Below are 15,353 nucleotides of genomic sequence, written 5' to 3' on the forward strand. Positions count from 1 at the left end.
TCAAAAATAAATAAACGTTAAAAAAAATTAAAAAAAATAAATAAATAAATAAAATAAAATAAAATGGTTTGACTCCACATCTCCTATCTTTGGACTGTATATCCTTCCTGCCCTTTTTTTCTCCCCCTCTCGGTCAGATTAAATCTGCAGTAATAGAGCCTCCAAAGCCCCATGAGATATGTCAGATTGCAGGGGGAAAAAGTCAATTAATTAAAACCCTAGTTGAGAGTGGAGAGATGGGTGAAATAGGTGAAGGGGATTCAGCTCCTGGTTATAAAATACACAGGACACGGGGCTTAAAAGGGAATATAGTCAATAATATGGTAATAACCTTGCATGGTGACAGATGGTGACCGCACTTACCACGGAGAGCGCTGAGTAAGGTAGAGAGTTGTTGAATCACTGTGTTGTACATCTGAAACATAACATTGTATGTCAACTATACCTCAATAAATACATTTTAAGAAAGCATTTGAGCCCTGCCTACATCCGAGGCATCCTCTTTTCTCAAGCAGCTGGCATGTGATAAGAGAATACAAAAAACTTAAACCCCAATTAGAATCTGTGAGGTGAACACTGTGCCAGTGCTACGTAGAGTGAAATCATGGGGGCTAACAGGATGGGCACAGATTTTAGTGTCTTTGTGCTTAGAAAATAAGAGATCTCAAATTCTTCTTTTCCATTTCAGTTTCACATGTGTTTCAAGGTTACAACATGTTCTAATAGAGAAATGGGGGCAGGGGAAGGGTTTACCCAATCTTAATATTTTTTTTGAATGTTAAGCACCAGCACACATTCTTTTCCAAATACTTTCAAGGGCATTTTCTTAGAATCAGGTAAATGAGAGCAAGCAAGTGACCTACTTACAGCAAAAAAATGCTCCAGGTTATAAAGGATGGGGAGCCAAGTGCATCCTGGAAACCACAGCATCTGGTCTTGTTTTATGCTTCATCTATCAATCTGCTGTTACAGAAATTGAGAATTAATGTTTCAACTACTGTTTCTTCAGTTTTGGCTGATGAATTCATATCTTTGTTCCTCTCACCCAATCCTTCGCATCTCCTCTCCCATGTAAAACACCATATGGAAGACCACTTACGAAGGTCCCAAACGAATCCTAGGGAAGAGGACTCATTCGCCTGTGCTTTAAATCCTCTGCTAATGAATCTATAGTAAGGTTAGACTTCTTCCCAAGCAATTCTGTTTTGATGGATCGTGACTTTCCACAGACAGTATCACTTGAACAGTGTTATTTTCAGTACTGTATGAAGCTGAGTGATAAAATATTGCAGATTTAAAATAAATACTCAAGTTCTAGATGATGTTTATTGCTCACCTAAACTGTAAAAAGGTCCACTTGGCAGTAGTGTTTAAGAAAAAGGATCGTGTAGCGATGTAAGGTTGTGGCTTAGTGCCATCCTGATAACATTAGAAAATCACATACACGCATATTTTAAATTATGTGTAAAAATTTTTTTAAAGTTTGTTTATTTTGAGGGGGGGGGGAGAAGGGGAGGGGCAGAGGGAATCCCAAGCAAGCTCCACACAGCCAGCATGGAGCCTGACGTGGGACTCAATCCCATGAACCATGAGATCATGACCTGAGCCGATATCAAGAGTTGGATACTTGAGCCACCCAGGCGCTCCTAAATTATGTGTGAAATTGAAAACACAGAAGCATGAAAAGTAGATTTACGACATGTTCTTTAAACTTTGCTATTGCATCTTTTAGCTCTCTGTGCTTTTTATAGAATGGGGCTACCAATTCATCTTTCCATTCCTTCCAAACTGCTGAAATTTTAATTTTTCGTTCCTTTTGCCTCAACTCCATCTTATTCTTTCTATTGGAGCTTCAAGCACTTAATCTTGGTCTTTCACAGTGTTTTTATGGCTTCAGGTACAGCTTCATATTCTTGCTTTACTTTTCTTCTCCAACCATTCTATTTAACTTGTCAAAATAATGAAGATTATTCTATACTGATGAAATGTTTTTAAAAGAACCAAGGCTACCAAGTGACTATTATACTGGCATAATTACTGCTATATAACTTTATCTATTTGTTGAAGTTCTGCTCTTTTCTATTTTTTTAAAGTTTATTTTTTTATCTTGAGAGAGAGAGAGAGAGAGAAAAAATGCAAGTGGGGGAGGGGCAGAAAGGGAATCCCAAGCAGGCTCCATGCCATCAGTGCAGAGCCTGACACAGGGTTTGAACCCATGAACTGCGAGATCATGATCTCAGCCCAAATCAAGAGTCAGATGTTTAACGGACTGGGCCACCCAGGAGCCCCAAAGTTCTGCTCTTTCTAAATCACTGTCAAGGGAATCATTTCTAACGAACAACAAACATGGGCAGGTTTACTGTGCTTACTTATCCACAAATTTCAGATTTGTTTCTCCTTCCAAAGAGATTTTATTTTGAATCTGATCATGAGGGTTCCTTGTCTTGATATCTTGATATATCCCAGCTGACTTAATGGTTCAGCTGACCAGATAGGCTTTGGGGACTGGGGCAATAGAGATTTTTGCAAAAATACATCTAAAATCATCACTCACTAGAGCAGAGTTTCTCAAAGTGTGATCCAAAACTACCCATGTGCAAACCATCTCAGATGCTTATTCAACATTCAAACCTCTGGGCTAAAACTTAGAGCAGTTAAATGGGAGCTTCTAAGGCTAGGACCTGGGAATCTGCATTTTGCCATGTTGTCCAACTGTACAGGCCCACAATGAAATCTGAGAACCCCAATCTAAGGAATCCCTTCCCCTTCAGGATGCAGTACAAAGATTTACCTTGGCTGCAGAGCAAATTAATCACACTCCCATCCTAACAAAAGTAAGGGATAATTCAATTCCATGTGTTTCGAAGAACGGCCATAAACTGTTTTAGGAGGCATTGATTAAAAGGAAAGAAAATAAGACAAAAACCCAAAACCTAACTTTCAATAATAAATGCAATAATTATTTTTAATATCTTGATTCCAACGATCACAGGGGGAAGGCCCAGAAAGTCCACAAAAAAATCTGTTGTTATAATTTCCTGATTAATATTATACATAATGAATTATTTATTGAGCCCCTACTGTGGGCCAAATATGGTGTTTTATGCTGCCAGGGATTATATAAAGCTATCCTGGGATGAAAAGCATATGTTCACTCAGCTCTATTCTGGAAGAACCTCACTGATTTAGTGATTGCTGGAAATGAACATGCATGGTATGTGGGAAGGCAGTAATTTGACGTCTTAGGACCCAGACATAAGAGGCTTCTTAAGAATTTGCTAAATGTAAATTACGTCCAAGAGGTATGTGTGTAGATACTTGGTGTCCAGCCAAAGCACTGGAAAAGGAATGAGCAGCAGCATTGATTTGGGGGCATGTCGACTCTTTAGCACCCGTCTTGGCTACTTTATCCAACAACTTCCTGTACAATCATACATCCTCCAGGTGAATTGAGACTAGAGACAATCACATTGGGAGCTCCCCTTCATTCTAGAATTCATTTAAGGTGTCCCCAAGAGGGGACCAACGCTTCATGGTTTGCCTGAGACTTCCTCTGTTTCGGCAATCAAAGTCCTAAGTTCCAAAAACCCTCTTGGTGCCAGACAGGCTGAGTAGACTGGTCACCCTGATCCTTAGCATAAGGCAGGTGGGGTCTTTACTTGGTGCATTTTCATTCCGTGAAGGATGGAAATCCATGACCATCTTGAACATCGCAGCTCCTTTTCTTTACTGGAGAGCGTGACTACTCTAGTGGGACACCTAAAGTTCTTTCCTTCAGTATTCTCTGCCTTTTAGCTCTGGCAATGCATGTTCCAGGAGCATCCAAGCTCAGATTGACTCAGACGGAGGATAATCCTAGGGAACCAGTAGAGAGCCTCTGCCAAGACTGCTGAGCAACCATGGTTTGGGGGTTTGGGTTTGTGGGTTTTTGTGTTGTTTGTTTTTTGTTTTTTTGTAAACATCGTCCAGGTCTCATCATCATCCTGTTCTTCCCAAAGTTCTATCTCCTCTCTAATGAGTCTAGCCCTCCCAAACCTATCTTCATATCATTATTAAATTCCATCCTAATTGCCATTGAACCCAAGCACAGTTTTAAAATATTTCCATATCCCTGCCACCTCATCCTCACCCTTTAAAGCCTCATGATTTTGTCATTTCATAGTCTTCTTTCAGCTAAACGTTAAAACATAACTGGGATGAAACTACTATCTCAAAGAGAAAGTGTAAAGTGTAGGGTGTGAATTAGACAGACTTGGTTCCAGCGAAATTTGCCAATTAGGTACACGAACTTGGGAAAGTTTCTTTCCCCAAGCCTCAAAATCTGCTCATCTATAAAAACACAGAAAGCAATGGCTACTTCAGAGGACTGGGTTTTTTGAGGAATTTAGATTATGGATTTGAAGCACACTGAAGCCTACAGCCTGATACTTAGTAGGCTTTCAATATACTGCAGCGACTTTCCTCACCCCAGCATCACACGCTTGTAACAAGGGTGGCATACACTAACTTTTACTATCAGGCTGCAGAATTTCAGATATCAGAGACGATGGCCAAAGCAGAAAGAGGAGGGTAGAGAGCAACCGTCTCACTGCTTCGTAGTCTCACCTCCTCTATCTGAAGGAAGTATCTGGAAACAGTGGCTAATGTCATCTTGCCCCCTGGTAGCCTGTGTGTTTTCAGGAGGCGCGGGCCTTGCTCCCTGGGGACCTCTGGTGTCACGTCTCTCATTCTGGAAAGGGGAAGGTGTAGAAGAAAAAGGGAAGTCACCGAAATGCAAAACCTGGTACCAGATGACCTATTCTGCTCCGAATACCGGTCCTGCCTGGGTGGGCTGCAAAGTTGTTTTGCAGGATTTTCAGGCGCCACCCCCAGGTGTTTGTCAGCGCGCGGAGACGGGGGAGGAGGGTGAGCTCACCCTAGAAACTGAAAGGCAGATGGTGAGGGGCGGGGGGTGGCCATGCGCGTCAGCGCTTTGGCTAAAGGACAGACGGAACAGCGGCCTCACGTGGGGTGAGGGGCTAGGGGCGGGAGTTAGGATCGAGGAGGAGTCAGGGAAGAACTCTGCGGAGACACCGGGCATTTCCTGGCACTATGAGGAAGGCTCCCCGATGTGTCAGTGTCGCACCCGGAGCCCGCGAGCTGGGCAGGGTCCTTCTGCGATCAGCGCCTTCCCCTATCGTACCTCCGAGACTCCGCAGCTAAACCCGGAGCCTGAGCGAGGGCTGCAAGCGGACACACCCGCTTCGCGGGAAGCCTCAGTCCCGCAGAGGGCAAGAGAGATCTTGCGGGACGAGCCGTCTCCCGTCCGCGGCCCCCCGCCATTCCTGAGAGCCGGAAACGCGCTGCCTTCTCGCCGTCGGCCCGGGGTGGCGCATGCTCCGTGCGAGGGGGCGGGTCACGGTTCCCGCCGGAAGCATTCTCTCCCAGGCGGCGTTTCCTTCCTGTGTGAGGCTGGCTGAGGGCTTCTGCTGCCTCAGTGTCCGCCCTGGGGTGAGTAGCGGGGTCCTCGTGGGACGGGCGCGGGCTCCCGCGGAGCCCCCTTGGGGACCGGCTGGCCTCCGGGAAGCCGAGCAGGAGAGGTCATCGCGCCCTCCTCCCACGCCCCACCTCGGTGCCGCCCCTCCGGCGTCCCGCAGCCCTTGGTGTCCCGCGGATTAACCTCCAAGGGCGTCCCGGGCCTCGCCTTGGCTTCCGGCCCGGCCTAGGCCCTTAGGTCTCCCGTTAGCGCTACCCCTCTGACTGATGCCACTTGCGAGGGGACCTGTGTAGGCAGCTGGGGCGCTGCGGGGGCTTGGGGGCGTCCCGGGCGACCTCGGCACCGGGGGGTCCTGGGCGGAGGCGGCCGGAGGGAGCCGGGTCTGACTGTCGGCCCGGCGCTGCCACCACCTAGTGCAGAGGCGGAGGCGGAGGCGGTTCTTCGGGCCAGGGCTCGCTTTCGCAGAGGACGGTGCTGTCCGTAATAACGCGTCCTTTATGTGAAGGTTGGCAGGCATTGTCACAGGCTGTGTTCCTGGGGCCTTGTTGCCTGCGAAACTGGGACTCCGGGCTTTAGAAAAACTTTCTGCAACCCCGCGGTGAAATAGGACCGAAACACTCTACCCTCGGCCCCTCAGCTGTCAGTCGATTGCTTAGTGACGAGGTGGTCCGATTTCCAAAAGTTTTCTGCCTTGAAACGGAGAACTCTCTTAAGTGAAACTCCCTGGGATCACGTTTGCCTAACAGATAACTGCGAATTGGCAGCGTTTGGGTTTCTTTCTTAGTTGCACGTAATACTGTCTGTTTATGTACATATTTGTGTGTGCATTTGGTTCGTCGCTAACGTCTATACACGATTGAAACCCATGCCCTACTGTTGTACGCAAATGGAGCTTTGGTTGTGTTTTCTGCTGTCGTGGCACGGCTCCTGCAACGGCCTTAACATTGCAGGTGTATCAATGTCGTATGAATGATAGATGAGTGTACAATAAAGTATATACAGTTTCAACCTACAAGTAGAAGTTTCTGTTTCATTTCAGGATTTCAAAGTCATTGTAAAAGACGGACTACTGTTTTAGGGGTGTCCATAGGTCTAGAGTACTCTACGACAGGCACTAACTTAAATTCAGGAATATGTGTAGCTAACAGGTTTTATGTCATGATACTCCCTGTAGGATTCGAAAGTGGCATTGTCTCGATGTCTGGGATGTACTGAAAATCGCCCTAGTTGTTCGTGCAGTTCGGCGAACATCCAGCAGATGGCGGTTTCATCACCGGCAACCCAAACTTTTAAATAAATGGAATCCTTTTATTCAGCTGTCACTAGTTTTCATAGATTAGGCTAATAAGACCTTGATTTTTGCCTACTGGCTTATTTTCCTGTATGAATAATATCCCCACACAATGATTCCACAGGTTCCAACTGCATTTTCAAATGTACCCTGTTGGAATGAAGGTTAGCTCGGTCAATTTTCCTCTTATCAGAAGCGGAGTGCTGTTAACTCCTCTTCAGGAGTCCGTGCTGACGGATGAAAGCACACTTCAGTTTGTTACATGAGAGATTTTAATTAGGTGGCTCCTCCCTAGCTCCGTTTATAAAAATATAATTAATAACTGGACTGTGTGTTCCTTGAGCAAAGTCATTGTCTCTTAGCCATTATGGTATGCCAGTATATAGTAGGCATTATATATATATTCATGTTCAGGAGGCGCTTTATGGTTTGACTCAAATCACTTAATGTCCCTAGGTCAAAGTTTCTTCATCTGAAATGAAGGCTTTCAATTATTTTGTTAAGTAAGTTGAAGTTAATGATGTGCTGTGAAGTAAATGGCCCCTAGTGATGGAGACACGTGGAACCCTTGACTTTCTGTTTTGGAAATCGTTCAAAAGTCTGGCAGCGGTTTTGTTGGAATGATAGAGTGGGAAGTTTTTCTGCAGTCGGAGTTTATCTTTTGAACAGATAATTACTGAGTAGCCTCTCTCTTATGTGGAGAAGATTATCAATCCCTTTTTATAAGGAGTTGAATTCTGGTTGAGTAGGCTAGGCATTATATAAGCTCAATAATGGGGCCACATGAATAATACAGGATATCAATGTGATCTGAAGGCTTTGAGGTGTGGGTAGAATTTGACTGATCCTGGATAAAGGGGGAGAACTGGCCCATCTGGGGCACCAGGCAAATACTGTAGAGGGAAAATACACGTGGCGTTTTCTGGTACTAGTGCCTCCAGCTACAGAAGAGGTGAGAAGTTCCTCTTTGGGGCTAGGTTAGGATGCCTTGAATGCTTGGAAATCTTGTTAGTAAAGGAAAAGCTTTGGGGAATTGTCGGAGCTATCCCAGGGGAGGGCAGTGAAGGTCTTTAACTGGGTAGTAAGCGTGAGAAGGCAAACCTGATATTAGAGGAGAAGAGACCATGGATGGTAATCTTTGCGGTTCCTGATTTTCACCTGTTGCTGAGCTGCCTGTGCAAAGTCTCACTTACTCCTTTTCACCTGAGTGCAGAATATATTCTCTCCCTCTGCCTCCCCCTCTCTCATTCGTGTAGCATAGCACTCAGCACAGTCCTGCGCTATGAGAGACTAATGGCATTGTTCGAAGCCGAGATCCTATTTTGCAAAATGTGATAGTCAAATCATCCCCTAACAGCCTTAGTTTTCTGGGTAGTTACTGCCTTTGATAGGCATGTGCATGCCTTCTGCAAGCCTGTACGGGACTGATCTAGCTGCTCAGAGATGCATGTCAAAGCAGGCATGTTGCCTCCTTTTTTCCTCTCTTGGGTGAGTACTATAATCTTGTGGCTCAAAAATGTTTGAATGTATTGCTTCATATTTAGCTGGGTTGTTGGAAACGATAGGATGCCTCAAAAAATTTAACGTCACTTATTAATAGAGAAAATGTCATGTTTAAATTTAAGCAGGACTTGAAAACCTTTAGAAGTCTGACTCTTAAATATGGAGAACAAACTGAGGGTTGCTGGAGGGGTCGTGCGTGGGAGGGGGAATGGGCTAAATGGGTAAGGGGCTCTAAGGAATCTAGTCCTGAAATCATTGTTCACTATATGCTAACTAACTTGGATGTAAATTTAAAAAATTAAATTTAAAAAAAGTAAGTCTGAGGGAGAAGCAAGTCTGTTCATGGTTTTAATTTCACTCAGAAATTACCTGCTGTCCATTGCACTTAGAAGAAATTCTTTTCACACTAATAATGGGCTGCCTTCTTCAGTTGGGTTAGTGTTATAGTCAGTGTATCTCTACATTTTCTGAAGTAGTTATTTAAAAGCTGTTTAAAAGAGTAAATAAATATTTTAAGATGCTGAATGCATTTTTCATCTAGAGTTATTGTCTGCTTAAATTCTGTGAGCTTTTAGGAAAATTCATTAAAAAGTATAATAAATCTTCAGTGTTTTAATATGTGCCTTCATTTTCCAAAGAGAGCTTAAAATGTGTTTGTTGAACATTTGAAAATTCATTTTCCCTCAAAATAAACCCTTTAAGGTAGATATTGTTGAATTTGACTAAGTTTTTCCTGCTGAGGGTGAACTACATCTCGGTCTCCCAGTTTTAATGTAGTTATTACCTAGTGACATTTCTGTTTGTGTTTTAAGGTTAAGCAAGATGGTACATGCTGAAGCCTTTTCTCGTCCCTTGAGTCGGAATGAAGTTGTTGGTTTAATTTTCCGTTTGACGATATTTGGTGCAGTGACATACTTCACAATCAAATGGATGGTAGATGCAATCGATCCCACCAGAAAGCAGAAAGTGGAAGCTCAGAAACAGGTACGAGTGAGATGTCTGAGGGTCACTTTCCTTGCAGCTAGCTGCGATTTGGCCGTAAAACAAGGGGTATAGTAGAATTGTACACTGAGAGGTTCGCCGTGTGAAAATGTGTTTGCACTTCATATTTAATTTCATTGTTTCTTAAAAAAGTGCTCGTGTCCCAACTTTCCAACTCTGTTAGTAACTTACCAGAATAAAAAAACGATGAAGAATAAAGACATTCCAGCGTTTTGCTGTGACCATGTTCATTAGAAGGTTTTTGTCAGCTAATGAATGAGGGAGTCTAGGTAAAATTTGTCAACAGACTGAAGAAAAACAATTTATCTTTAGTAATGGTATATAATTTGTTTCGCATGACATTTGAAATGTGGATAATACTGATAAGCTGCGATCTCACACTTGCAAACTACTCTGATTTCTAATTTAAAAATGGTTAAATGTTATTAGTATAAGTAGTAGTTTTTAATTTTTTTCTGTTATTGCCTCTTGTGGTCATTTCCTTATTAGGATGATATATTTGCTTTGGTGTCTATTCTTACTCAAAAAAGTAAAACCCTCAAGGAGCCTCTCAAATTTTTCTTGCTGTTTGAGGGCAAGATGTTCCTCCTGTTCGTCAATTTTTAGATTCCTTCTGTGAGTTGTGACTGGTGAACTCAGTAAACATTTACTGAGCTCCTAGCAGATTCTTGGTGCCAAGGGTAAAAGATGAATAAATCTTGTTCTTTTAAAATGCTCGGGGCTAGTGTGGCAACCCGGGATGTGGATAGATGACTGCCTCACGGCACTGCGCATAGTTTGTAAATCGGCAAGAATCAGTGTCACGAACACTGCTTAGTGTTTGTAACTGAAAAGCAGTTCGAACAGGTCTGAGTTTGTTCCCTAAATTTGATTACAAAATAGTTGACTCGAAGTCTAAATTATGTCATGATATCAGTCATTTTGTCACTCTCTGAGATGTCTGACCATCGCCAGGTATGTGTGTGTGTGTGTGCACGCGCGCCCGTGTGTCTGTGTAACTAAGTATATCCTCGTGTCAGCTGAAGTGCAGCTTTTCCCGCCGCCTACACTATGAAAGCCCACTTCAGTCTGAGGTCACAGTGTTAACAGGTCATATCATTTTCAGAATTTTTAAAATCAGAGATGTGACTATCTTTTAAAGTTTATTTTATTTTGAGAGGGGGAGGGAGAGGGGCAGAGAGAGAGGAGAGAGAGGAGAAACCCAAGCAGGCTCAGTGTTTTCAGTACAGAGCCTGCCACAGGGCCTGATCCCATGAACCTCAAGATCGTGACCTGAGCTGAAACCAGAGTCGGATGCTCAACCACCACCACCCCCCTCACTTAAAAAAAAAAAAAAAAAAAAAAGAATCCTGGAAGGACTTCGTGATTATATGGGAAAAGAAAAAGGACATTTTACAAATGAATCCAAGATTTGTCTAGAGTCCTCAGAGAGTCAGAGTGTGTTTCATGTTGTCATTCTTTTTTTTTTTTCAACGTTTTTTATTTATTTTTGGGACAGAGAGAGACAGAGCATGAACGGGGGAGGGGCAGAGAGAGAGGGAGACACAGAATCGGAAACAGGCTCCAGGCTCCGAGCCATCAGCCCAGAGCCTGACGCGGGGCTCGAACTCCCAGACCGCGAGATCGTGACCTGGCTGAAGTCGGACGCTTAACCGACTGCGCCACCCAGGCGCCCCCTCAGAGTGTGTTTCATAGAGGTTTAGAAACTAGTAGCTAGGGCACATTTGTGGGAAGATGATACTTGATTTGGGCATATTGAGTTTGTATTGGTGGTAGGAATCCTGGGGAAAATGTTCATCCAGCAGTAACAATTGTAGGTGTACATCTTGGAGGAAAGATCAGTCCTCAGAGCATCCATGAGATGCTCGTAAGTAGTCGGACTCCTTAGAGAAGTGAGTCTCACTGGATGCAGTGGGCCCCAGGGTGCTTCTTGTAAAAACGTATCATTTGTGGGGTTTCCCCAAACCACTCCTCCATCTTCCTCCTACCACCATCAGGATTTATATGTTCCAACTTTGTTGAGAGTTTTTCATGTAATTGTCACTGTGATAGATGCGGATGACTATCGGGAGCAATGAGATCTCTAGAGGAGATGCTATCAAACACCGTGAATAGTAGGCCGAAGAGTCAGCCTTCATCTAGGGAATGGGGAGATGAAGTGAAGCCAGTGGAGAATGAATAGGTCAGTTAGGGTAACTAGATACCTGGACTCACCTTTCTGCTGAGAACAACTAAACGATCTAGATAAAATATTTTCTAAAATCATCTTAAAGGTATTCATGAGCTAGCAAGAAAGTAAGAAATTCAGCTAAAAAACTGAAGGCAAAGATCGAAAAAGATACGATGAGCTTTGATGGCCAGCTTTCACGTTGGAGGAGAATTTGCTGAACCCACTGAATGTGAACTTCTCTTTTTATGGCCTAGAGGAGCTCAGGACACAAAGCACAGGCCTATTCCAAGGTAGGGTATCCAAGAGACAACAGTCCCATAAATCTTTGACTCCAAAAGACTATACCCTCTGGTAATTCACCTAAAGATAAAGATGTGAGATGGTTTAAAAAGAGAAATTTAAGACATATACTGGTTGAAGTGCCACGTAGAAATTGTAGATACAGAAAGTTGTTGAGAATAAAGTGATGGAAGATGCATATACCATACAAATACAAAGAGAAAGCTGGGTGAACAAAAATAAACTTTAAGGCAAAAAATATTAGAGAAAACAAGGTTCATTGTGGAATGATTAAACGTTCTGTTCAACAAGAAATAGAACATTTCTGTATTCGTGTGCATCTATTAATGCAGCCTCAAAATATATAAAGCAAAAAACCGATCGAACTATAAGGAGAAATAACATATCCATCATCATGGTGAGAGGTTTTTAAAATTGCTTTCAGTAATTGGTAGATGAAAAGTTTTTTTGCTTTGTTTTGTTTTAATTCCAAACTGTCAACACACAGTGTTACATTAGCTTCAGGTGCAAAATACAGTGGTTGCTCAATTCTATACATTTCTCAGTGCTCATCATGATCAGTATACTCTTAATTCCCCTTCACCTGTCTTACCTATTCCCTGCCCCCACCTCCTTTCTGGTAACTGTCAGTTTCTCCTCTATAGTTAAGAGTCTGTTTTTTAGTTTGCCTCCTTTTTCTCTGTTCATTTGTTTTGTTTCTTAAATTCCACATATGGTGTTTGTCTTTCTCTGATTGACTTATTCACTTAACATTATACCCTATACATCCATCCACGTTGTCACAAATGGCAAGATTTCATTCGTTTTGACAGCTGAGTAATCTATTGTGTATCTAGACCACATCTTCTTTATCCATTCATCTATTGATGGACACTTGGGCTGCTTCCATAATTCGGCCCTTGTAAACAATGCTGCAGTACACATAGGGGTGCATGTATCTTTTTGCATTAGTGTTTTTATTCTGTGGGTAAATACCCAGTAGTGGAATTACTGGATCGTATGGTAATTCTAGTCTTAATTTCTTGGGGGTACCTCCATACTGTCTTCCACAGTGGCTACACCAGTTTGCACTCCCACCAACAGTGTGAGTGTTCCGTTTGCTCTGCATTCTTGCCAACACTTGTTGTTTCTTGTGTTTTTTATTTTAGCCGTTGACAGATGTGAGGTGATATTGTGGTTTTGATTTGCATTTCCCTGATGGTGAGTGACATTGAGCATCTTTTCATGTATGTGTTGGCCATCTGGATGTCTTTGGAGAAATGTCTGTGATGATTATTTGGGTTTTTTGATGTTGAATTGTGTAATATCTTTTTTTTTTAATGTTAATTTTTGAGAGAGAGAGAGCGAGAGAGTGAGCAAATGGGAGAGGGGCAGAGAGAGAGGGAGACAAAGAATTCAAAGCAGGCTCCAGGCTCCTAACCGTAAGCACAGAGCCTAATGCGGGGCTCAAACTCACGAACCGCAAGATCATGACCTGAGCTGAGGTCAGATGCTTGATTGACTGAGCCACCCAGACACCCCAAATTATATAAGTTCTTTATATAATTTGGATACTAACCCTTTATCGGATTTGTCATTTGCAAATACCTCTCTCATTCAGTAGATTGTCTTTTAGTTTTGTTGATTGCTTCCCTTTATGATGTGCAGAAGCTTTTCTATTTTGATGTGGTCAGATGAAACATTTTAAAAAAATCTGTAAGGATATAGCAGATTTAAGTAAGTAGCAGCTTATCTAGTGGCCATGTGTAGCATATTGTGCATCAGACAAACGCAGCGTACATATCCAAGGCACTCATGTAGGATTTACAAAATTGGACGGTTGCCACATTGTACAGCAGACATCGGGCTTCCTGGTACTGGTAGCGCGCTTGTTACATCCCCCGGCTCCAGTGCAGAACAGGAAGGTCAGTAAATACCCAGGACGCTTGGGCTTTTTTTTTTTTTTTTTTTTTTTTTTTGGAAGGAGAGAGAGACAGAGCATGAAGGGGGCGTGGAGGGGCAGAGAAAGAGGGAGACAGAGTCTGAAATGGGCTCCAAGCTCCGAGCTGTCAGTACAGAGCCTGACGTGGAGCTCGAACTCACAAACTGCAAGATCATGACCTGAGCAGAAGTCGGACGCTTAACCGACTGAGCCACCCAGGCGCCCCCCAATACGCTTGGAAAGTAAGAAACATCTCTGAAGATCTCCTCAGTGAAAGAAAATATAATACAAATTAGAAAATATTTATAATTGAATTAAACGTCATGTATTAAATGGTACTCAGAGATTTATAGTCTTAAGTGTTTGTTACAAAAGAAGGGAGAAGATTAATTAAATCTCCAACTTAAGCTCAAGAAAAGATTTTCAACATAAACCCACAAATAATGAAAAAATGGGAATAGTCAAGGTAAGACAAATTAATAAGAAATGAATATACAATAGAAGAGTGAATAAAAATACAGAAAATGAATAGAGTAAAGAAAGTCAGTGAAGCCAATATGTTAGTTATTTGAAAATACAAAAATATTTGACAGTTTTGTAAAACCAATCATGAATAAAGAATGAAGCCACCAATAAATATTACTAGGAATGATAAAGGAAACATAATGACGATGCTGCAGACGTTAAAAATAAGGAAAGTAAATAATCGCCAATAAGTGTAAAAACCTAGACAGACTCTTAGAAAAATATTTATTTCCGTGACTGACTTAAGAATTAGAAGACGACGGGCACGTGGGCGGCTCAGTTGTTTTAGCCTCTGACTCTTGATTCCGGCTCGGGTCAGGATCCCATGGTTTGTGGGATAGGGCCCAGTGTCAGGGTCTGTGCGGGACACGGAGCCTGCTTCAGATTCTCTGTCCCTTCCTTTGCACGTGCACTCTCACTCTCTCTTTCTCAAAATAGATAAATAAACTTTTTTTAAACATTAGGTGACGAGGGCCACCTGGGTGGCTCAGTTAAGCGTCAGGCCTCTTGATTCCAGCTCAGGTCCTGATCTCATGGTGGTGGCATCGAGCCCCGCATTGGGCTCCACACCGGCTGTGGATCCTGCTTAGGATCCTCTCTCATCCCCTTGCCCTTCCCCCCCGCCCCCCCACTTGCATGCACTCTCTCTCAAAGGAAGGTAGGGTTAGAAAACGTGGATACTTAGTCTCATACCTATGAAGTAATATTGGACACATATTTTGATAAAGATTACTCCAGGCCCATCAAGTTTTACTGGTAAATTCTAGAAACATATAAAGAATAAATTTATAATAACAACCTGATGCAAACTCTGAGGGCAGCATAATAACAATTCTAAAACTTGTCACGGGCTTGATCTCAATTGTAAATGAATAGAAAAAACTTAAAATATTAGCAAGTTGAATTTAGCAGTGTATAAAAAAAAAAAAAGGTAACATATTATGACCAGTAGGATTTATTCCAGGAATTTAAGGCTGGCTTCATTTGAGGAATAAATACATTTATTCTATAATAACAGATTAAAGGATAAAACTGTGATTATCTCAAATGCAGAAAAAGCCTTTGTTAAAATTAAATATTCATTCTTTTTAGAAAAGCTCTTAGTAAAAAGCTCTTAGTATCTTAGGAATAGAAGATAATGTCTTTAGCCTGATGCAGTGAATCT

At 42.5% G+C, this 15,353-nt stretch overlaps 1 protein-coding gene across 4 annotated transcripts in view; it reads left to right on the top strand.

Moving 5' to 3' along the window:
* Positions 1-15,353, top strand: part of ATAD1 (ATPase family AAA domain containing 1) — a 75,461-nt gene that overhangs the window by 16,306 nt on the left and 43,802 nt on the right. The window contains exons 1-2 of one of the 4 annotated variants that reach the window (XM_058696308.1): positions 5,372-5,490; positions 9,083-9,254. In XM_058696308.1, coding sequence (XP_058552291.1) covers positions 9,093-9,254 — 162 coding nt within the window. In that variant the 5' untranslated portion in view covers positions 5,372-5,490; positions 9,083-9,092. Of the gene's footprint in view, positions 1-5,371; positions 5,491-7,188; positions 8,256-9,082; positions 9,255-15,353 lie in introns of those variants that run through there. The other 3 variants (XM_058696310.1, XM_058696307.1, XM_058696309.1) reach the window with 3 other exon arrangements.

The sequence above is a fragment of the Neofelis nebulosa genome, chromosome 13 (genome assembly GCF_028018385.1).
Source record: "Neofelis nebulosa isolate mNeoNeb1 chromosome 13, mNeoNeb1.pri, whole genome shotgun sequence".
Classification (NCBI taxonomy): Eukaryota; Metazoa; Chordata; class Mammalia; order Carnivora; family Felidae; genus Neofelis; species Neofelis nebulosa.